Consider the following 23273-nt stretch of genomic DNA (forward strand, 5'->3'; position numbering starts at 1 on the left):
TTTAGGAATAACTTTTATGTAATCTGTTTTGATTTCATTGATATTAATAAAAGATTTGTTTTGTTTTTATTACGAGCTTTATCTATTTAAGTGTTTAAATAAGATATACCATAGTTTAGAGTAAAACTTTTTATGGATTATGATGAGATCATAATAGTGAGACCTAAAAGATGATAACTCTAAACTTAAATAGTTCATGGTCGTAGGATTACTAACTGGTAATTAATAATCCGCAAAGATCGGTACATACTATGCTTGCTTCATTATGAAGGATGTCTGTTTTCATAGACATTTGTGTGGTGACACTATAGCTAGTATGTAGGTGCTTATTATAGAATAAGTTCACTGAACGTGACTCGCCCAGCTGAACAACTGATGGAGTTCACTCACGTGTCAGCAGTTGTTCACATAGTGATGGTTGTACAAATATCCTTAGACTTGAGGTCATCATAGTCATCTTGTGTACACTGAACTATGCTTTGGTTTAGTTCTTAGTCTCCAGGGACAATTATTAGGGCTCTACTGGGTATAGGAATTTGTACACGAAGATAGTGTATGATCAATAAAGGATCTACCCCTTCCAGTGAAGAAAGCGAATGTTCAGGGCTGATCCACTTATGCTAGTTCAGGAATATCTGGCCAGAGTGAATGAAATTAGAAAGGAGTTTCTAATTTGCATAGAACTACGCATAGTAAATGGTAAGCAAGTGATTAAATTAGATAGGCTTGACACGAGATCCATGCCTTGTATTTAATCGGGACATTGTAGGGTAGAAGGAGTTTATTGTACGGTAACTATTCACTGAATAGGTTCTTGGTATTCTAAGCAGTGAATTCATATTATCCGGATAGTCGCGATATGCTGAGAAGGATCCCTCACGATGTAGAATAAATGTGATTAATTAATTAATCATATTTAATAAATTAGAGAATTTATATAAATAATGATAAAATAGTTTTATTATTATTTATTTCTACTACCTGCTTAATATTGAACTACAGGGTCACACCATAAAAAGAGAATGATTTAATGGTGGAGAAATTAATTAATAATGGCTAATAATTATTTATTTATGAAATAAATAATTAATTGGCAAATTTAATAATTGATTAAATGAGATTTAATTCATTATAAATTTATTAAGAAAAGTTCTTAATATTATTAATTAAAAGATTTAATTTTTGGAAATTAAATCAAGAGAAAGAATTATTTCTAAAGTGTTTATAAGAAAAAGGATTAATAATTAAAAGGTGTTTTAATTATTAATGAGAATAATAAATGGGATAATAATAATAATATTTATGGGAAAATTTCAGCTGAAAATTTTGCCTATAAATATACTATTATAGACCCTATTTTTATTTGAACCCCAAAAACCCAAAAAGTTTGGAAAACCCAATTCTCTCCACCTCCTTCCTCCTCCTTAACATCGTTTTCTTGGTGGATACCAGTGGAGTGCTTCACACTTGAGGAACAACTGCTAAGGATCTCTGATCGTTGTCTCCGAATTATTTTAAAGGTTAGATTCGATCCCTCGAATTTTTATTCATGATCTGTATGCTTTTATTTGGATTTTATGTGTGTAAAAGTGTTTTGCCATGCCCCCGCTGCGATTAAAATCCAACAAAAATGTGGTTTTTTGGGAGATTGTGGTGGACTTGTTGATTATCCAACTTGGGTACATATGGGCAAGTAGGCTTCGTCTTATTTTCGAACTTGGGATCATGATTTGACCCGATTTTCGATAAAGGCTCAGAATTTTACCCAACTTGTCACATATGGTATCAGAGACGACTCTCAAATACTTCATTCGTCAAGTTGTCGGAGGTGGAGACACAAAAGTTGGTGATATTATCCCACAATGGACAAAGATTTGAGGATGGGGACACAAAGTCAACAGATAATATTTCCTAATGGCTAGGGTTGAACGATTCATGCATATGGGCTATCTATTTAGGCCCGACGATGACTTCATGAATTTAAGTAGGGGAGTTTGTAACACCTCAGTCGCACATTGATAAGATTTGTGATTTCTGTTAAATTTATAAGGCAAAGTACTACTATGTGCACCAACAAATCGTGATATTTTGGGGATTTGGGATGAGTTTGTTGATTATACAAGTTGGGTGTATTTGGATCAGTAAGCTTCGTCTTATTTTCAAAATTGGAGTCAGAGCCTAACCCGTTTTGCGAAAAAGACTCGAGATTTTACTCAGAGTTGTCACACTTTTAGGACGATTCAATGAGTTTTGATCTGATCTCATTATATATATATAGTATAAAATTTGCGTAATAAAATTTAGTTTATGATTTTTTCTAGTGGTGTGTTTAAATACTTGACCATTGTCCATGGTTTGAACCATTTTAACCATGTTTTCTCGAAGCATCTTGTTATTATATGACCTATAAAGTATTATTTTTAAATCATTTTTATTAACTTCTATTAATATTTAAAATTTTAATATACTTGCTTCTATTCCATGTGTTGTAAATATAATTTTTTAATCTTATACAATTTTTAAATTTAATTTAACCCAAAATTATATAAAATTACCCGTGTTATTTTGAAGATGTAATAAATTTGTTAATTAAAATAAAAAAAAAGTAATGATATAATGAATAAATTAAAAATTAAAATTATTTTAATAGCAAATTGAATAAATAACATTAATTTATGTTACCGAATTATACATAAATTAAGTTTAGTAGAATCAAATTATTATGATTTATAAAATATGAAAAGATTGTGTTGAAAAGAGTACAACGGGCCGCAAAATTGAAGTCATTCGGCCAGTTCTTATTCCGGGACTACTTTTACTTATTTGAAATATGTGTGGAGTCAGAAAATTGGTAAACTAGTTCCCGCGTTGTAATTGCTCTCGTCGATTATATTTTTTTGATGAATAAGCGAAAGATTTATTTAAACATTAAACGCAACTTGACTAAACCTCTGAACTGTCAAATACAATCTGATTTAGAAACAAAAAACAAGTTAAACAAATAGTTGTTTTGTTTTCAGATCAATTAACAAATAGAATATGCAAATTTTTCGATCTAAAAGTATTACAATGACATCTCGAGCAATCCAGCGTATACCAGTTGTGAAACTAGTGGCATTACAATTGACATTCACATAAACATCATCTTTAACCTAATGTTCATAAATATGAATAATTTTTTGTAGTGAAAGGTAAGTTTTTGTAATATCCACCATTGTTCCAGATTTGATGTGAATCTTACATATCTCCTAAAATACCACATAAATCTTTTTCAGGAAAACTACTGAACCGGTAACATGACACACAAAAATATCAAAACAGAATATTAACATACCAAAAGACAGGCACGAATAATAATCTTGATAACAAGGTAATTAACAAGATTTCATCCCAAAAAATTAAATCTTGATTTTATTGAAAAAATCAGATAATAAGAGAGTATGGAATAACGAAGGGTGATAGGGAGGAAGGATCGAAAAATGAAGAAATGGCGGATAAAATTTTGGATTTGAGAGTTAGATTCTCAAAACCCTAATTTCCTAATTTTGAGAGAGAGAGACGCGTTAGACATGTCAACATCTAAAATTGACAGCCTAATATAGGGGCGGCAAGGCGGCAATATCGAACACGACCCGAAACCCGACCCGAACCCGACTCGATTCATAACCCGATTAGTGAAAGAAAACCCGAAACTGAATCGAACACGACCTGCACGATCCGAAAGTGACCCGAATGACAGTCATTAAGAATTTCCTTCATTTTCACTAAAAAGTTTATTTTCATTTATTTTAGGTAATTTTAACTTGATTGGAAATTAACCTATTTACAGACACGAACACGACCCGAAACCCGAAATTGACACCCATAAGCCTAGAGATGTACAAAAACTGGATCGGGCCGGATTCGGGTGAGGCTTTACAAAATTCGGATTTTTTGAAACAGGAATGGGTCGGGTTTTTTTTTAAATTGGACCAGGCCGGATTTTGTTCAAAATAACTAGGCCCGTTTAGGCCCACAGATCGGGCCGATCGCCATTTTCTTAAATAATTTTAATACTTTTTAAGTAATAATATAAGATTTTTGTATTTTTTTGATTGTATTTGTAAGTTTATACTTTTATTTATACGTACACACTTTTAATTATAATTTATAACAAATTATTCGTATTATATCTTAAAATAGTTTAGAATTTTAAAATTATATTTCGGTAATTCGATCTTAATATTAACAAAAGGTATTCACGTATAAGTAAAAGATGTATCACTATCAATTCACTAAAGAGTTTATTAGAAATTTAAGGTTTTTATTCGAAATTATATTCAATTATAAAAATTTGGATAAGACATAATTTTTCTAATATTCAATTCAAATATTTATTAAAACGTGGGCTTTTAACATGCCCGATCGGGTCGGGCCGGACTTTTATTCGGATCGTGCCTAAATCCGGATTGTGTTTAAATCCGGGCTTTTACCGGATCGAGCGGGGTCAAATTTTTACGAAAAATATGTGGCCTGTTAATGCTCGCGGGACGGATCGGATCGGGCCGGACTTTTATCCGGGTCGTGCCTAAATCCGGATTGTGTTTAAATCCGGGCTTTTACCGGATCGAGCGGGGCCAAATTTTTACGAAAAATATGTGGCCTGTTAATGCTTGCGGGACGGATCGGATCGGGCCAGACTTTTTCAGATCGGATTTTTACTAAAATTTTTTCAAATCGGACGGACTTTTCGGAATCGGATTTTTTTGTGCATTTTTGCGTAAGCCTAATGTACAACATACTAGATTTATTGTTGAAAAAATAACACATTTTTTTTAAAATAATGAAGTCGGTCAAAATGGTAATTTTTTTGTATATAAATTGAGATTTTTTATTTTATTTTATTGAAACAAAGAGCCCTATCGCATCAAAACATTAAAGGCTCAAGATCGTCTTCCCCACACTTTGCAAAAAAGAATTCAAAAATCGTGTTATTTTTAAGCAAATAAGGTATTCACACGCAATAAGATGCCTGGCCTTGTCAGCTACTGGCCTTGTAAGCTAGCTTTCTGACGGAAGCTATACCGATAGCCGTTCTACAAGCTTCTAAAACGGAGTTTATTTAAATTTAATAACTTTTGTTTTCAGAAAAATTAAACTAAATAAAAAAAAATTGTAATCCTTTTATTTTATTGAAAACGTTGCAAGCTTTATATACTGTAATTGTTTCAAATGTTTCTAGACAAACAATTAAACTTTGGGAATATGTGTATCACATGTATTTGATAGTTTAAAGTTTATTTCAATCGTTTCAATCTATTAGTAATTTCTTGGAAAAAAAAATGTCTTGAGGGTTTTTTTTTTGAAAATGTCTTGAGGGTTTTTAAATACAGTTTACATCAGAGGCCCAGTATTTTTTTCCTTACGGGCCCAAACAGTTCGTTACCTGTTGATTATAGTATAACTTTGTCATTTATTTTAATTTAGATTGTATTGAGATAGCCCATTCTTAGCAGGCTGGTAGGATTTTCTTTCCATGCAATCTGTCTTTAGGAGAAAAACTGAATCAGAAAACAAAAAGAAAGGTAATGATTCTAATTCCATCAATCTCATATTATCATATTTTATTTCGTTGTTCACTCCATCTTATTTTCTTTCTAATGAAAAATATCTATTAAAATTTTATATAAAATATTAAAGTTATAAATGTTAAAAATGATTTATGGCTTACTCTCGCTCTTCCATAATAGTAGTTCGGGTATATAAGTGAGCACACTCTAAACTCTAAATTTTATATAATTTTTATGAGTTGTCTTATTTTTATTATTTTACCGGTACAGATTTTTGTGCACGAGATCATCATTATTAATAAGATAAAGATCAAGTAGAAAATGTAACATAATATCTTACACTCCGATTTTCTTTTTTAAAAAAGAAAAGCAAGTGAAGAATAGGTAAAATAGTTTCAATTTTTCTAATTGTACACGGTGTTTGTAAAAGGAATAAAAGTGAATTGAAATAAATGGTGATGCAAGTTTGACAAATATTCCTTTCAAAAATTTCCATTCAAAAATAGATGAAAGTATTTTATCTTTTGATCACTTAATTTCTTTCATTTAAAAATTTAAGAGTAAAGTCTTAGTATGTGTTCATGATCAAATCATTTTTTTTTAAAAAAATGACGAGTAAGTTAATCTGTGTTCATGGCGTACCAAAGTAAAATCGTATGTATAAACGGAATACTAGATTACTAATAATTTTGATTTCATTTGAGGCTAAAATTACAACGCACTCATGCTCGTTTCTTCGCGTCTATAAAACACATATAAGATCACGTGATTCCGACTAGGTTACCGGGAATTAGAATTAAAACTATATTAAAGTCTCATTTTCATACCGGGTAGGCAGTCAATAAAAGTGGAGGACGAGTAGGAGCCAGTAGCAACCGACCGACGACCATCTCAAACAACCCGTCTGTCAGTCTCGTCAAAAATGGTTGGTGCCACAATTTTCAAATTCAACTCCACGTTCTAATCCACCCACATTACAAATACACACACAAACACACACACTTCTTCCCCCAAATGGACAACTCAACACAACAACGAGATGCTCACCTCCGATCCGAAACACTCGTCACCTACGACTCTCCCCACACTCTCTACGCCATGTCAATCTCCTCATCTCCTCACAATCGCATCGCTCTCGGTAGTTTTCTCGAAGAATTCACTAATCGAGTCGACGTCGTTTCCTTCGACGAACAAACCCTAACTCTCAATCGAAACCCTAATCTCTCTTTCGATCATCCTTATCCGCCTACTAAACTCATGTTTCATCCTAATCCGTTAGCTTCCGGCAAAACTAATGATATTTTAGCTTCTTCCGGCGATTTTCTTCGTCTTTGGGAAGTTAAGGATAATTCAATTGAGCCGATTTCGTTGCTTAATAATAGTAAGAGTAGTGAGTTTTGTGCTCCGTTGACGTCTTTTGATTGGAATGAGGTTGAGCCTCGGAGAATTGGGACTTCTAGTATTGATACTACTTGTACTATTTGGGATGTGGAACGAGGCGTTGTCGAGACGCAGTTGATTGCTCATGATAAGGAGGTTCATGACATTGCTTGGGGGGAGGCGGGAGTGTTTGCGTCGGTTAGTGCCGATGGATCGGTAAGGATTTTTGATTTGAGGGATAAGGAGCATTCTACGATTATTTACGAGAGTCCTCATCCGGATACTCCTTTACTTAGGTTAGCTTGGAATAAACAGGATTTGAGGTATATGGCTACGATTTTGATGGATAGTAATAAGGTTGTGATTTTGGATATTCGATCGCCTACAATGCCAGTAGCGGAATTGGAGAGGCACAGGGGGAGTGTGAATGCGATTGGTTGGGCTCCGTTGAGTTGTAGGCATATTTGTTCGGGTGGGGATGATGGACAAGCGCTTATTTGGGAGTTGCCTACGGTTGCTGGACCTAGTGGGATTGATCCGATGTCGATGTTTAGTGCTAGCTCCGAGATTAATCAGCTTCAGTGGTCAGCTGCTAAGCCTGATTGGATTGCTATTGCCTTTGCCAACAAGTTGCAGCTGTTGAAAGTTTAAGTACATTCTGATTTGTCTCATATTAATTTATGTACTACATGTGTTGTCTCTGTTTGATTTGTTACAGCTTGTGTTGCATTGAAACATTTGTCTCAGGTTGTTAAATTATATATGAATTTATAAGCTATATGTTTTCTTAGCGTAATTACATTTACATCACATGTAAATCTACATATACTATTCATCTTAGCGTAATTACATTCACCTGTAAATCTACATATACTATTCATCTTAGCGTAATTACTAATTACATTCACCTGTAAATCTACGTATACTATTCATCTGTTGGTCAGTTCACGGTCATTGATATATGACCATGAACTTGTCAGCTGTTTGTCTCGTGTTAATTTATATACTACATGTGTTGTCTCTGTTTGACTTCTTACAGCTTTTGTTGCATTGAAACACTTGTCTTAGGTTGATAAATTATATTTGAATTTATGAACGATATGTCTGCTGAGTGTAATTACATTCACCTGTAAATCTACGTATACTTCATCTGTTGGTCAGCTCATGGTCATTGACATATATGTGTGTGTTTGTGCGTGCGCGCGCCATACAGAGCTATAGATCTTCTCTAGAGAGCTCTTGTGTTTTTGAAATCTAACAAGCTGACAAGTTTACAGCAGATAAATATGTACTATCTCAGGTGGTCTCAGATGGATCCCAATTTTAAAATCTCTTATCAAAATATTATACGTAAAAGATATGTAAGGAGGGAAGTCTGTTGTCAGTTGCCACTTTAAATGATTGTGCAGGTGCAGCATTAATTAAAATTTCAAAATCTCATTACTAGCATCCTGTAATTTGGGTAATCAGTTAAATCTGATTGGAGTTGTTGCTCGTTAGTCTTAAGCAGGAAAGTTTGCTTTCTTGATTAGCCATTAGCAAAATCTTTGAATATCGCATACTAAATAAACATAAGGTCATTGGGTAGGCATGACCATAAAAAACTGGCCATCAACATCGATTTTGTAACTCCAGATGCTCTCTTTTAACTCTTATTTAGGATTTAAGGCATTAGGTCAGAAGCAAACTGTAAAATATCTTAGGATATGCTTCTACAGACAACAGTCTTCCTTTGAATTTTGGAATGACTAAATTTGTGTTTTACGTCTAGTATGACTATATCTCTCTTTGTATACAAGTCTCAGGCATATAGACTTTGGTGCAAAATGGTATGTTCAGTTGACATGAACTAGGTCATGTTACTTGGTCTTCTAAATGTTATACATTTATATTTTTTGTTGTCAATGTTTTAAGGTTTCTATAATTTGTTTGTCTTAAAAATGTGAATGAACTGCAAAGAGCTAAATCCTTCTAGAGCTTGCCTTAGTGTTGGGGAACTCACAAGTTCCTGCTGTAGGTGTGCTTGTAATTTATAAAAACACAGAATCACGCTGGTTATGGATTTCTGGTGTAACACTAGTGCATTGACTGGCCACTGGCATTTTTGATAAGGAAAAACCTTTTAATTATATTATGCTGTCACACACTGAAATTTTCTTAAGGAGTCTTCACATGGTTGACTGGTTGTGAACATTGAGATATCTGTGTATTGCAGTTGCATGTCTTCACAGATCCGTAGAGGACATTCTGGATGTGAGGTCACTTGTCATGATCCATTCTCTCAAATTACTTTTTAACAGCTCTATCTAGCTCTTAAATTTATAGCAACTAATTCTTAATGCTAGGTATATTATATAAGCTTTTTTTTTTGCTGTTATAGTTCGATAATTATTGATCAATGTACAGTTTAGTTTACTTTTTAATATCCCCAAGTTTAGCTAGTTATTCTTGATTAATGGTGAGTCCGGTTTCGTGGGACTGGTCAATATGAGCCCTTAAGTGTAACTTGGATTCCCCTATTACTTATTTCTTTTCACGTTGTCTTCCTCCAGTATTCTTTATGCACTATCTAGTCTTCTTTTTGACAGGTTCTGCATATTATAGAACTTTGTTAGAATTTTCAGGCCGCAAGCTCCACTACAAATTACAATGGTAATCAGTAGTCAGTATAATAAATCATGAATATGGTATTAAGCTCCTGTTCTGTACAAGTGCACCTACTACCAATTTGTTTTTTGGTAATTGTCAATTACAAGAAATTAAATACTCACACGAACACACACTCATTTTTTCAATATCCATTGAGGCTTGAACCTTTGACCTCGTTTTACCAGAGGAAGAGGAGAATCCAGTAGGCTATAATGGCAGGATGAATTTGTTGGTCTACTTTATAGCCCTAGACACCCTACCTTTTTGCATTCAAGAAAACACTTAAGTGAGAACTGGATGACAGGCAGGATCTTATTCAGGCACAACAGGTGTTTAGAACAATTGTATTTGTAGTGACTATTTAATTTGTACATGGAATCAGGATGAGTCTTTGAGATATGAATGTCATCTATTGATGTTTCTGATTGTCTTCTTACTTCTTTTTTTATGCCAGAGCATATATGAGTCTCTTATATGGTGAGAATATCATATAGGGTTAAATATCATAGTGGTCATTCAACTGAACTCCATATATCAGTTTAATCATCAAAGTTAACGGGGTATCATTTGTCACTAAAGTCATAATAAATATCATACGTATACCTCAAAATATGTATTCGAGAATTAAAATTTATTTTATGGAGTTCTATATATTTTTCTTGAATCCTATTACAACCAAATGAAAATGTATGAATTCTAGTATTTTCTATAATATAATAAGATTTTTTAAAATTTATCTACTATTTATTTTTAATTTTGTAGTCATTTGTTTTATTTAAACAAAAATAATTAGTAGATAAAATTTAAAAATCTCAAAAAATTATCTAAAATACTATGAATTCATAACTTTTCATTTGGTTGTAATAAAATTTAAAAAAAATGTTTAGAACTCCATAAAATAAATTTTAATTCTCGAGCACATATTTTGAGGTATCTGTTTGATATTTATTATTACTTTAGTGATCCAAATGATACCCCGTTAAGTTTGATGATTAAACTGATATATGACCTTCGGTTGAGGGACCACTTTGATATTTAACCCATATCATATATGATGATATATGGCAAGTTTTTGAATGAAAACTGGATAACAGGAAGGTTCTTATGATGGCAGAGGATACAGATATCATTGTTTCACATGTTTTTTTTTGTTAATCCACATTTAGATAAATACTTTAGCTTTTTCATTTCTAGAAAATGCAAGTATGCAATAGAAATTCTTGGTAAATATATTAACTTGCATTCCCCTGGATGAGTAGGAAATTTCTGTTCATATATTTGATTATTATCTTGGAATGTTATGAAATATAAAGCACATGCGAGTAAGGAAGTTATGGGTTGCGCAGCTGCATAAATTAGTCCAGTTTTATACGGGCGTTAGTGTTTTCAGCTATAGACTGCCTTTACTGATCACTTGCATGATTAATATTAAGGTTAAATGGGCAAATTTGTCATTGTACTTTTCGAAAACTTTCACTTGGGTCACCAACCCAAAAAAACTTTCAGTCACGTAATAATTTCATATAATATTGTCAATCGTAATACTTGATTTCAATTTATTTTCACGTCCGTTAAATCGTCATTGACTTTCACGGTGTGTCGTTAATTTTAACCACGTCGGTGCCACTTCAGTGCCACATCTATGCCAGATGTAATCACCCGACCCGTTCCTAATTAACCACCCACATCAAATTAACCCGATTTACTAAAGAAAATCAAGGGTTTATTATTACTTACATCTAAACCAACACATACGACTGGAGAAAGGGGGCGATCGATCGATCGAAGCGGACGACAGATGTGATAAAAGATTGAAGGCAACCTAGTAATCATGCAAGCTTCGATCTTATGCTCATATTTACCCCATGTATATATATGTGATTTATATATGTAAGTTTCGATCTTATTGTGATATATAGGTTAAATCCTAAATTGGTAGTTGTTACAATTCTGAAACCCTAATTTGTACTCGTTACCTAATTGGTACTATAATTATGAACCCTAAATCGATATGCATGTGTTTTACAGGTCTCAAGATCTAGTAATATATTATGGTGGTCATTTTATGACTTTCCTGGAATATCAATATGTTGGACCTAAGTTAAAGTGTTTTAAAGGAATCGAAGTTAAAGAATTGTCTATGAAGAAGATTAGGGAGATGGTGAATGATGGAGTAAAAGATGATGATAAGCTATATTATGCCAAAGATGGGGTTACTCCTGACCTTGGTTTTAAAATGTTGTTACGTGATAGTGATGTATTAGAGTTGGTAAATATAGCTATGTCAAATAGTACTGGAGTGTGTAAAATACATGTGTTTCATTCATGGTCCAAGGCGACACCACCAGTTGTGGAAGATGAGGGTAGTAACATGGAAGGTGACTACAATGTGGATGAGGAGAATGAAGGTGATGAAAGCAATGGAGTGAATGCAGAGAATGAAGCTGAGAAAAGTAGTGGAGTGAATGCAGGAAATGAAGGTGAGGAAAATAGTGGAGTTAATGCTGAAAATGAAGTTGAGGAAGACATTGGAGTTTCTAAGAGGAAGACTAAACTGACTGCTAGGAAGAGAGTATTTAGAGGTAAAGAAAAAGTTGTTGAAGTGGACTTTAATAAATTGGGTAGTGACTGGAGTGAAGAGAATGAGTGTGCAGATGAGAGTGAAGAATTTGAAGTGGAGGCATTATGGGAAAGGGTAAATGAGCCTTTTAACCCCTCTACAGCTGAAAAAGGACATAAAGTGGAGGCATGAAGATACTATGGGAAGAGGTTGATGGAGATACTATTATGCCACCTCCAAGAATGAAGACATTGAGAAGAAGGCTTAAAAGGCAGAGAAGGTTGGGAATGATCAGTTAACAAGGGTGGGAATAGTAAGTTAAGCAAGCTAAGTAGACAAGGCAGGGTGATGCACTGCAGTAATTGTAAGAAACCAGGACATAACATCACCAAATGCCCTGAAGAAACTCAGAGGACCCCTTCAACAAAGAAACAGAGAGGGAAAAAGAAGAAGAAAACTCAAGAAGAAGAAGAAATTGCAAGTGAGATGGAGAGGCATGACATTGAAAAAGAAACAGGGGAAGATGAGCTTATGGAGGAGGCAATGAGAAATGAAGAAATGTTTTCAAGTCAACAACCTAACACACCAAGGAGAAGCCAGAGGCTTGCACAGTCAACTCAAAGCACACTTGAAGATGCTACTCCAAGCACTCAAGTCAACCGGCTTATTTTTGTAAGATCTTAAAGTTTTCTATCAAGTTTTGTAATTTATTAGTGCATTACTAATGTTTACTATCTTATTATTGCAGATGCCTACACCTGATTTGGTTTACAATGGTGGAACTAGTGGCACTCCAGATGCAGACATGCCAGGAACAACAAGAGTGAGAAAGGGGAAGAAAAGCAAGGGTCCAGTCAAATCATTCAAAGCCCCAAGGAAGAAGTAGTATTTGTTTTTATCAAAATCATGTCTAAGTTTAAGTTTAAACTCAGTGACAGTCATGCTTAGTTTAAGTGCTTTTGTAAGCTTCTATGAACTTAGCTTATGTCTTTTCTATGGTCAAGGAACCTATTTTATTACTTTTGTAAGATCTAAGTGGGGAACCATAGCTGTCTTTTGGTGTTGGATTTATGATCTTGTAAGGAATCTTTCATGTTATGCAATGACAGAAATCACCCTTTCTTTCTTTTAACTTTCACAAACTAAAACAATCAAAATAAACCAAAATATTGTATTCACTTGCATTTAATATCACCAGTACAACCAACAAACTGCTGCTTCAACAACCAACTACTCCAACTACACTAATAAAACTACAACTACAATCATCCTATATCACTAACCAAAACATAAATACAAATATTAAACTGCCAACAACTTCTTCAAAATATAATTTGCTCTCATCAATTTCTTTAACAACTCTTCTGCCTCCTCATTTTTGCGATGAAGTTTGCTCACTTCTTCATGTAACACAAGCATTTTTCTTTCACAAAAATTGACATCAACTCCAACATTGTTCAAAGCATCTTCCTTCTTCTGCATTTTCGACTTTAAAACATTGATCACCTCTCTAGCCCTTTCTGAGTAGGGTGGATCAACCCAAACGAAAAAATTACATTTCTTACTAGGATTCTGTTGGATAAACTTAACTCTTTGTGTTCTAAGGAATGTTCTGGAAGGCTGCACTATATTCATAGAACCTGATAATGTATTTGTTTTAGATACATGTATGTTGGTTGATATTCTCTTGATAATTCATGGAGAAATATATATTTAAAGAGTATTGTATTAATCAGAAACTAGATAAGTAATATAAGAGATATAGTTCTATATGGTGTTCTGCACTTTACATACTAAAATCATACTGTAATCATACACAAAAACACCAACAGATTGGTATCAGAGCCTACACCATGAATAACTCTTTTGTTGTTCCAAAACTTACCAAAGAAAATTATGGACAGTGGAGTATACGCATGAAAGCACTACTGGGGTCACAGGAGGCATAGGATATTGTTGACAAAGGATACGAGGAACCGGAGAACGAAGGAGCTATGAATCAGGCTCAGAAAAATGCTCTAGCAAAGATACGGAAACAAGATCAACAAGATTTATCAATTATACACATGGGCTTAGATGCAGACATGTTTGAAAAGGTGGCATCAACAACAAAATCAAAGGAAGCCTGGGAGATTTTGCAGAACAATTTCAAAGGAGTTGACAAAGTTAAAAAGGTACGATTACAAACCCTACGTGGTGAATTTGAATCATTACATATGAAAGAAACAGAATCGGTTCCAGATTATTTTACAAGAGTCTCTTCTACCATAAATCAAATGAAGAATTATGGAGAAAAGTTAATAGAATCTCGTGTCAATGAAAAGATATTAAGATCGTTGAATACAAAATTGCAACTTGTTGGCATATCCATTGAAGAATCAAATGATACGGAAACCATGACCACTGATCAACTCATGGGATCATTACAAGCATATTCAGAAAGATTATTGAAGAAGGAAGAAGTGGATTCTCAGGTGTTAAAAACTAATGCTTCTGTTGAAGATAAAGAAAAGTTGTTGTACTCACAAAATACTAGAGGAAGATGTCGTGGACGCAAATCAAAGTTTTAATCGAGACAGAGGACGAGGATATGTAAGCAATAGATTTGAAGGAAGAGAGCAGGTAAATCAACAAAACTGGCGTGGACAACGAAGTAGCCATGGCAGATGTGGCAGAATGACTCCAGGCAGAGGTTCCAGATCAAATGAATGTTACAATTGTGGAAAACTTGGACATTTTATAAAGGATTACTGGTTTAACAAAAGGGTTGAAGAGAAGGCAAACATAGCTGAAATAGGAGAACAACAAGATGGAGTTTTGTTAATGGCCAACAAAGAGATGATTCAAGAAGAAGATGGAATTTGGTACCTTGACAGTGGTGCCAGCAACCACATGAGTGGGCTCAAATGTCTCTTTACTGATTTAAGAGAAATAAATTCTAGATTTGTGTTTTTTGGTGATGCATCAAAGGTTGAAGTCAAAGGAAGAGGTGAAATTTGTTTTTCCAGGAAAGAAGGCAGACAAGGAAAAATTGAAGATGTTTATTATGTTCCGGAGATGAAAAATAATATTCTTAGCCTCAGACAACTACTGGAAAAAGGATACTCAATTTTCTTGGAGGATAAAGTTATGTTTTTGAAGGACAAAAATGGAAGAGTAATTGCTCGTGTGGAAATGACACAAAATCAGATGTTCAAATTAAATTTGAGAAATATACATGAAACTTGTATGCAAGTGAAGATGGAGGACAAAGCAACTTTGTGGCACATGAGACTCGGACACCTACACTATGGTGGTCTAAAAGAGATGTCAAACAAAAGAATAGTTCATGGGATTCCAAGCATGGATTTTTCAGGAAGTTTTTGTGAAGAATGTGTATTGGGAAAGCAAACAAGAAACTTCTTCCAGAATAAGGCAATATATCGTGCTACAGAGCCTCTCGAATTGGTGCATACGGACATTTGTGGTCCTATCACACCTAAATCATTCAGCTCCAAGAGGTATTTTCTTACATTTATTGATGACTACTCTCGAAGAACATGGGTTTATTTTTTAAATGAGAAATATGAGGCATTAAAAGCATTCAAGAAATTTAAAGTTTTGGTTGAAAAGAAGACGTGAATGCATATCAAAGGTGCGTTCGGATAGAGGCGGAGAATATACATCAAATGAATTCACTGAATATTGTGAAGAACAGGGCATTAGAAGGTTCTTGACATCCCCATATTCACCACAGCAGAACGGTGTGGCCGAAAGGAAAAATCGAACAATCTTAGTCATGGTAAGATCAATGTTGAAGAGCAAAGAACTGCCAAAGGAACTCTGCGCTGAAGCTGTTCAGTGTGCAGTTTATATTCAAAATCGGTGTGTACACTCAAATTTGGGAGATAAAACACCTCAGGAATTGTAGAGTGGAAAGAAACCTACTGTATCACATTTAAAAGTCTTTGGAAGTGCTGCATATTTTCATGTACCGGATCAGAAAAGAACAAAGCTGGACGACAAGAGCAGAAAATTTATTTTTATTGGATATGATGATAAAACAAAAGCTTACAGGATTTTTGATCCAGCTGCTATGAAGGTGTTTGTTAGTAGAGATGTGAAGATACAAGAGGATGATGCATGGGACTGGAATAAAACACCAGAAGAAGCAGCACCAATTTCAAAAATTTTACCAACAAGCTTTGATACACCCGAAGAAGCAGAATCAGACGAGGATGAGCCCAAGAATCCTAGAACACGAGGCTTACAAGACATATATGAACATGGTGAGGTGCACTTTATATGTTTGGTGGCTGATGCAGAAATCATAGATTTTGGAGAAGCTGTGCAAAACAAGAAGTGGCAGGCTGCGATGGATGAAGAAATTAAAGCTATTGAAAAGAACAAAACTTGGGAACTTGTTGAACCCCCAGAAAATTGTAAGCCAATTGATGTTAAATGGGTTTATAAGAAAAAAATGAATGTACAGGGAGAAATAGAAAGATACAAGGCGCGGTTAGTTGCTAAGGGCTACCGTCAAAAAGCCGGAATCAACTATGGAAACAATACGACTTCCGATCTCACAAACAGCTCAATATAAGTGGCCTATTTACCAAATGGACGTAAAGTCAGCTTTTTTAAATGGAACGCTCGAAGAGGTAGTGTACGTGAGCCAGCCACCTAGATATGTAAAGGCGGGAAACGAAGGAAAGGTGTTAAGATTATATAAAGTGCTTTACGGTTTAAAACAGGCACCACGAGCATGGAACACTCGTATTGATGCCTATTTCAAGAAGAATGGATTTGTGCAGTGTCCTTATGAATCTGCTTTGTACGTCAAAGAAAGGCAAGGTAATTTTCTACTCGTTGCACTCTACGTGGATGATTTAATTTTTATGGGAAACAATGAAAATATTATCAAAGAATTTAAACAAGAGATGACACAGGAATTCGAGATGACAGATTTGGGTTTGTTGAGATTTTTTCTCGGAATTGAAGTGAAGCAAGATAAGTCCGGTATTTTTATATTACAGGAGGCTTATGCTAATAGTATTTTGAAGAAATTCAAGATGGAACATTGTAATCCAGTTGGAACACCTATGGAAACGGGCACAAAACTTTCTAAATTTGAGGGAGGAAAGTCAGTAGAAGAAAATTTATATCAGAGGTCGGTTGGAAGCTTGAGGTATCTTACCTGCACTAGGCCTGACATTGCATATAGTGTTGGTATTGTAAGCAGATTTATGGAAGATCCAAAACAATCATATTGGAAAGCAATTAAAAGGATTCTGAGATATATTAAAGGAACAAAGTCACTGGGATTGTTTTATTCAAGTACTGCAGACTACAAGCTACTGGGATACTCGGATAGTGATTGGTGTGGAGATGTGGATGATCGTAAAAGTAATACTGGATATATGTTTTTTATGGGAGAACCAGCGTTTACATGGTTTTTATAAGAAGCAGCTTATAGTTTCATTATCAACGTGCGAGGCAGAGTACGTGACGGCTTCTTGCTGTGTTTATCATGCTATTTGGTTAAGAAGGCTTCTTAGTGAATTGAGTCTTCCGCAGCAAAAGTCTACTGAAGTTCGAGTTGATAATAAGTCAGCAATAGAGCTTGCAAAAAACCCAATACATCATGAAAGGAGTAAACACATTGATGTTAGATTTCATTTTATCCGTGAGCATGTGAAGGAGAAGAATGTGCATTTACGTCATGTTGTTAGTCGTGATCAGATCGCGGATGTGCTTACTAAACCGTTGTCCAGAAATTTGTTTGATACGTACAAGAGGTTGATGGGAATGAAAGACCGAAATGAGTTAGTTTAAGGGAGCAATATGTTAGATAAACTTAACTCTTTGTGTTCTAAGGAATGTTCTGGAAGGCTGCACTATATTCATAAAACCTGATAATGTATTTGTTTTAGATACATGTATGTTGGTTGATATTCTCCTGATAATTCATGGAGAAATATGTATTTAAAGAGTATTGTATTAATCAGAAATTAGATAAGTAATACAAGAGATATAGTTCTATATGGTGTTCTGCACTTTACATACTAAAATCATACTGTAATCATACACAAAAACACCAACGGATTCTACCAATAAAACAGAAAAATCATCACATTCAACAATCTCAAAAGTTTTAATTTTTTAAAAAAAACTCAATGTTACCTTGTATTGTGAACACCCAAATAATCGCCTTCCAAGATATAGTGTGCCCTCTTTCCACGCTTCTTGACATGGTGCTGGGAAATCGCATTTACACCTCACACCAAGATATTCAAACTCAGAGTTGTTTTTTCTCTAGTATAGAATATATTAGAACTATTACCATAAGGGTTCCTAACTGAAGAAGATGAGTTTTTTGAGTTAGACATGGAAGGGGGAAGAATGAAGGGCTGCATCTTCTAAGAATGAAATAAGGGATGGGTTGGGGGATGGGTGAGTTATTTAAGAAGTAGGATAACAGGTAGTTCATGTCATGTCACTCTTCCACATAAGCATTCTGTTACTTTTTTTAACGGAAGTAACGAGAGAAACTCAATTAAAATGTATATGTAGTACAAGTGTTTGACTGAAAGTTTTTTTGGGTAAATAACCTAAGTGAAAGTTTTCAAAAAGTACAGTGATGAATTTACCCATTTAGCCTTAATATTAATAATGAGCATTGAAACTGACTCTTTAACTCTTAAAAAATGAATGTCAAAAGCCCAGGCAATAGCCTTTAGTATTTTATCTGCAGTTTATAATGTTTGAGTTCAAAATGTTTACACGGTGTCACAGTGTGGGGTTTATCAATATTAGAAGTTACATTTTTCTCATTGTTTTGTTTAGGTAAAATTAATACATCTGTGATGGGATTGTATAATGTTTGAGTTGGGGTAGTAGACTCCATCTAAACTTTGCAGTAAAAACAGTAATTATTAAAACAACATTGGATGCAATTGTGCTAATTTCCTTTGAAAACTACTGCCGGCTGGAGTTACCAGTAGTAGCGGATATGGAATTGGTCAGGCGGGAGATTTTTTTTATTGTTTGGATTCATTAAGTAAATATCTTAGAAAATGTACTAGCTAATTAAATAGTCTCGGATCACAAATAAACAAGTTTCGAATACAAAATATATAAAATAGTGAAAATGTTCTTGCAATATAATAAATAGTTCATGCCCAACTTAATTCGAATAATAACCCTTGTAGTTAAAATCCACCTCATTTAAATGAGACAGATATAAAAGTTTGTTAATAATTATTTTTTAAATTGAACTACTCCGTCCGTCCCAATTTATCTGTCCTATTTGACTTTTTGCGGTCAAATTGACCAAGTTTTGACTGAAAATTTCATATATTATATAATCGAAAAAAATTATAAAAATTATATCATTAGAAAGTACACGTAATCTACTTTAATATGTATTCTTCAATTTTTCAAAATAATGAAAGATTGATATTTAATTTACAGTCAAAGTTGAGTCAATTTGACCATAAAAAGTCAAACACGACAGATAAATTGGGACGGAGGAGTATATCCAAAGTACTCGTAACAGAATTGGTGCCTTGTATGGTGTTTTAGTGCCTACACCGAGTACCATACATGATGGATTTTATATATGGGGTTATTTATGAATCATTAGGGATGTGTTTGGTTCAGCAAATTTTGAAATGAGGTATGCGTATGAAATGATTTGAACTTATACCAAATGTTTGGTCCGAGAATTTTAAATTGTTAAATCCATACCTCGTATCCATTTGGAATGAGTTTTGTTAACTGGAAGGGGTGGGTATCATTAGTAAATATTTTAAGCTTACAAATATTTTAAAATACATTATTAACTTAACAAATTTATTTTTAAAGTATGTTAAATTATATATTAACAAAAGTTATTCATTTCAGCACCGAACGAAACACGTGATATCAGAAATTATTTCTTAAACCCATACTATTCTAATTCGATTTCTCATTTCAAACTGATACAATCCTATGAGCCAAACGATCCTGTGTCCTAATTTAGGGATTTTTTGTGTCTAAAAGTGAGTTTCTTTGGTTAAGAAAACTTGTCATTCCAAATTTTATTTGCATAAATATATATTGAGTCTTTTACCTATATGTAATTGCATCGAACTATTATCATTGCTGATTTTGTTTTGTTGTCTTTCAGATTTATCTGTATGAAAAAATATTTGGAATAAGGCTAGCAATTAAAATAGAAGGAATAATAGCATGAAGTGTAGGATCTATTTACATATTTTAAAGGTGTTATCTTTTCTAATATAAAGATTTTATTGTCATTCTTTTCTTATTATAATCGTAATTTCTAGATTACGACCCATAGATTGGTTAACATACCTTTCACTAAGATGATAATACCTTTCAGTTAGAGGATAGGTATTTTTGAATGAAAAAAAACCCTTACAATTCATATTCATCTTGGTATATGTATATCGGATTTTATGAATGAAACGTATATCATTTTTCCGCAAAAGAAAAATAGGCAGAGATATTCGTGGCGCGGAGAGATGTGCTAAATGAGAAAATGAGAGAGATATAAGATTTATAAGTCCATTCCACCAGCCACGACGAACCAAATAAAAGTTACCCTTCCTCACGCTTTACTCCGGTTTATAGATTACAAAATATTCGAATTCGAAAAAGTTTGTCCCGTCCGATTTATAAAATAATCGGAAAAATCTAATTTGAAAAAAGTTCGGCACGGCCTCATCCGGCCCGCTGGCCTTAACGGGTCATATATTTTTCATAAAAATTCGGCCCGACCCGATCCAACAAAAGTCCGGTTTTAAGTCCGGACGGGATTTAAGCCCGATTTGGACAAAAGCCTGGCCCGACCCGGTAAAAACCCGAATTTTGTGGTGATTTTTAATAAATAATCATATAAAACTGTGAAAAAATATCTTATAATTAAAATTTATTTTACAATTGAATATAATTTTGTATAAGAGTCCTAAATTTCTAATAAACTATTGAGAAAATCGATATTTAAACATTTTTTATTTATTCGTGAACACTTTTGTTGATTTTAAAATTGAATTTCCGAGATTTAAGTTTTATATTTTAAAATATTATATAAGTAATTTATATTAAAGTCTAGTCAAGAGTGTGTAGGGATGACAATTTTACCCGACTCGACGGATACGCGGCTTATTCTGATCCGTTGTGCTTTACCCGAACCCAATTTTTTGGATTTGGATCAGGATCCAGATCTTATTTTTAAACCAGAAAAAGTTTAGATCTGAATTTGGATTTTAGGTATAAAGAACCAATACCCGATCCGAAATCGAAATCATTTCCAAACACGATCTGAACCCGAAATCCGAAAAAAACCCGATAGCATATTTTTATCTTACAAAATTTTATAACAATAATACCTGATTTGTATACATCAAATATTTAAATCTAATGTTATATCCGGGACATTAGAGAATTATCGATTAATAAATTTATTAATTTTCACGCTAATATTGAATTATCTAAATATATATAATACTATCTTTTTAGTTCAACAAACGCACACGCATGAGTGCATGCGTGAGTAGAACTTTTAACCTATATTTAGAAAAGTGAGACATCGACCATTACACCAATCCTTTATTGATAATATATGAAGTACCATTTTTGTATTCTTAACATTGAAAAAATATGTTACCTAATATATTTGTATAATTATATAAATTTATTTATTTTTAATTAATTACTTTTAAAATATCTGAATTAAACTCGAAACCCGAAAAATCCGATGAATCGAATTTGGATCTTTATTTTTAATATCCGGACCTAAACCTCATCCGAACCGAAACATAACAGATCGAATTTGGATCTTATGAAACCCGATCCGATCTGACCCGTTGTCATCCCCAAGAGTGTGCACATATAAATAAAAGTCTGAACTTGCAATATAATTCAAAAAAATATAAAAATGGTATATTTAGTACAAAAATAATTAAAACTATTATTATTATTATTATTATTATTATTATTATTATTATTACTATTTTGTCATTGTAGAAAACACGCAGCTGCTACCCTTCGGGTGCGTACTGGGTAAACCCCACGGGTTCAAGCAATAGCCTGCAAATCACGTGAACCAAGATAAATTGTATTTAAACTGCAGACTCTGACTCAGTAGTCATAATCATAAATTCTCTTTCCGTGAGATTTAAACATGTGATCCAGATGATAGTTATCTCCTGTTTAACCAACTGAACAATATTAATATTTATTTGAAAAAAAATGGCAACCCGGCCCGCGAGTCTAAATCAGCCTATTTAGTTGGAACAAAAACCGGTTCGGCTCGATTTAAGAAAAACCAGCCCAACCCTATTTCAAAAAATCCGGATTTTTCAAAATCCGGCCCGAATTCAGGCGATCAGATTTTCCTCGACTCTCAAGTCTCTTCAATTATTATCATCAAATCTCTTGTCCAATATGACAGTGTGAGTGACATCATGTATATCTGAAAAAAGGGAAGAAAAACGAGTGACCTATAATTAGCACCGCTTGTATATTCTCCTGTACATTCCTACTTTCTCTAAAAAATTGAATGATAACTATTTTATGACCATTTTTGTGGTCACGCAATTTAGGTGGACACCCTTAGATCTTTGAAATTAGTTATTCACTACGCACGTTTTCGTTTTATATTGAAGCATAATATAGATACTCTTCTAGCTGCGTCCAGTTGATTAAGGCTGTGACTCTGCAGACGTTTTTTTCCCCTTATTTCGTGGTAAATGAATCTGGAGACAGCTGCAAATCAAAATTGTGAGACAAGTTATCCACCGATTTTATCATGCGTGTTTGATTTTCTGAATACACCATTTTCGGTGGCAAGCTAGTATGTTTAAATATACGGTTGATGTGGGCAACCGTCCGGACCTTACCAAAAAATAAAACTCATGAAATCTGTTAAGTAACGTGTTCAGGTTTTCTTCTACATTTTAGATGGAATGATTAGTTAACCAAATCGAAATATCACACTACTACAATCCGAGTGTTAAAAAAAATAAAACAAACCCTCTTTACACTTTTTACTACTCTTCTGTCTCTTAACACAATTTCATGGCTTTTCTCTTTCGTTTTTCCATCTCCAACTCACAGCAATCACAAGTAAACCATTTCAACACAAGCAG

At 33.8% G+C, this 23273-nt stretch overlaps 2 protein-coding genes across 2 annotated transcripts; both read left to right on the forward strand.

Annotated features, from left to right (window-relative positions):
* Positions 1–6317: 6317 nt before the first annotated feature.
* Positions 6318–7707, forward strand: LOC141690245 (protein TRANSPARENT TESTA GLABRA 1). The gene has a single exon (XM_074494945.1). The coding sequence runs from the start codon at positions 6564–6566 to the stop codon at positions 7578–7580; it is 1017 nt and encodes a 338-aa protein (XP_074351046.1). The 5' UTR covers positions 6318–6563; the 3' UTR covers positions 7581–7707.
* A 6425-nt stretch (positions 7708–14132) lies between these two features.
* Positions 14133–14708, forward strand: LOC141691935 (uncharacterized). Its single transcript, XM_074496684.1, has one exon. It carries the CDS (start codon positions 14133–14135, stop codon positions 14706–14708), a length of 576 nt encoding a protein of 191 aa, XP_074352785.1.
* The last annotated feature ends 8565 nt before the right edge of the window (positions 14709–23273 follow it).

Source organism: Apium graveolens, chromosome 10 (assembly GCF_009905375.1).
Source record: "Apium graveolens cultivar Ventura chromosome 10, ASM990537v1, whole genome shotgun sequence".
NCBI classification, from domain to species: Eukaryota; Viridiplantae; Streptophyta; class Magnoliopsida; order Apiales; family Apiaceae; genus Apium; species Apium graveolens.

What these genes read in the sequence shown, in the direction of transcription:
- LOC141690245 (XM_074494945.1), top strand. Translation starts at nt 6,564, where the DNA reads ATGGACAACTCAACACAACAACGAGATGCTCACCTCCGATCCGAAACA.
- LOC141691935 (XM_074496684.1), top strand. Translation starts at nt 14,133, where the DNA reads ATGAATCAGGCTCAGAAAAATGCTCTAGCAAAGATACGGAAACAAGAT.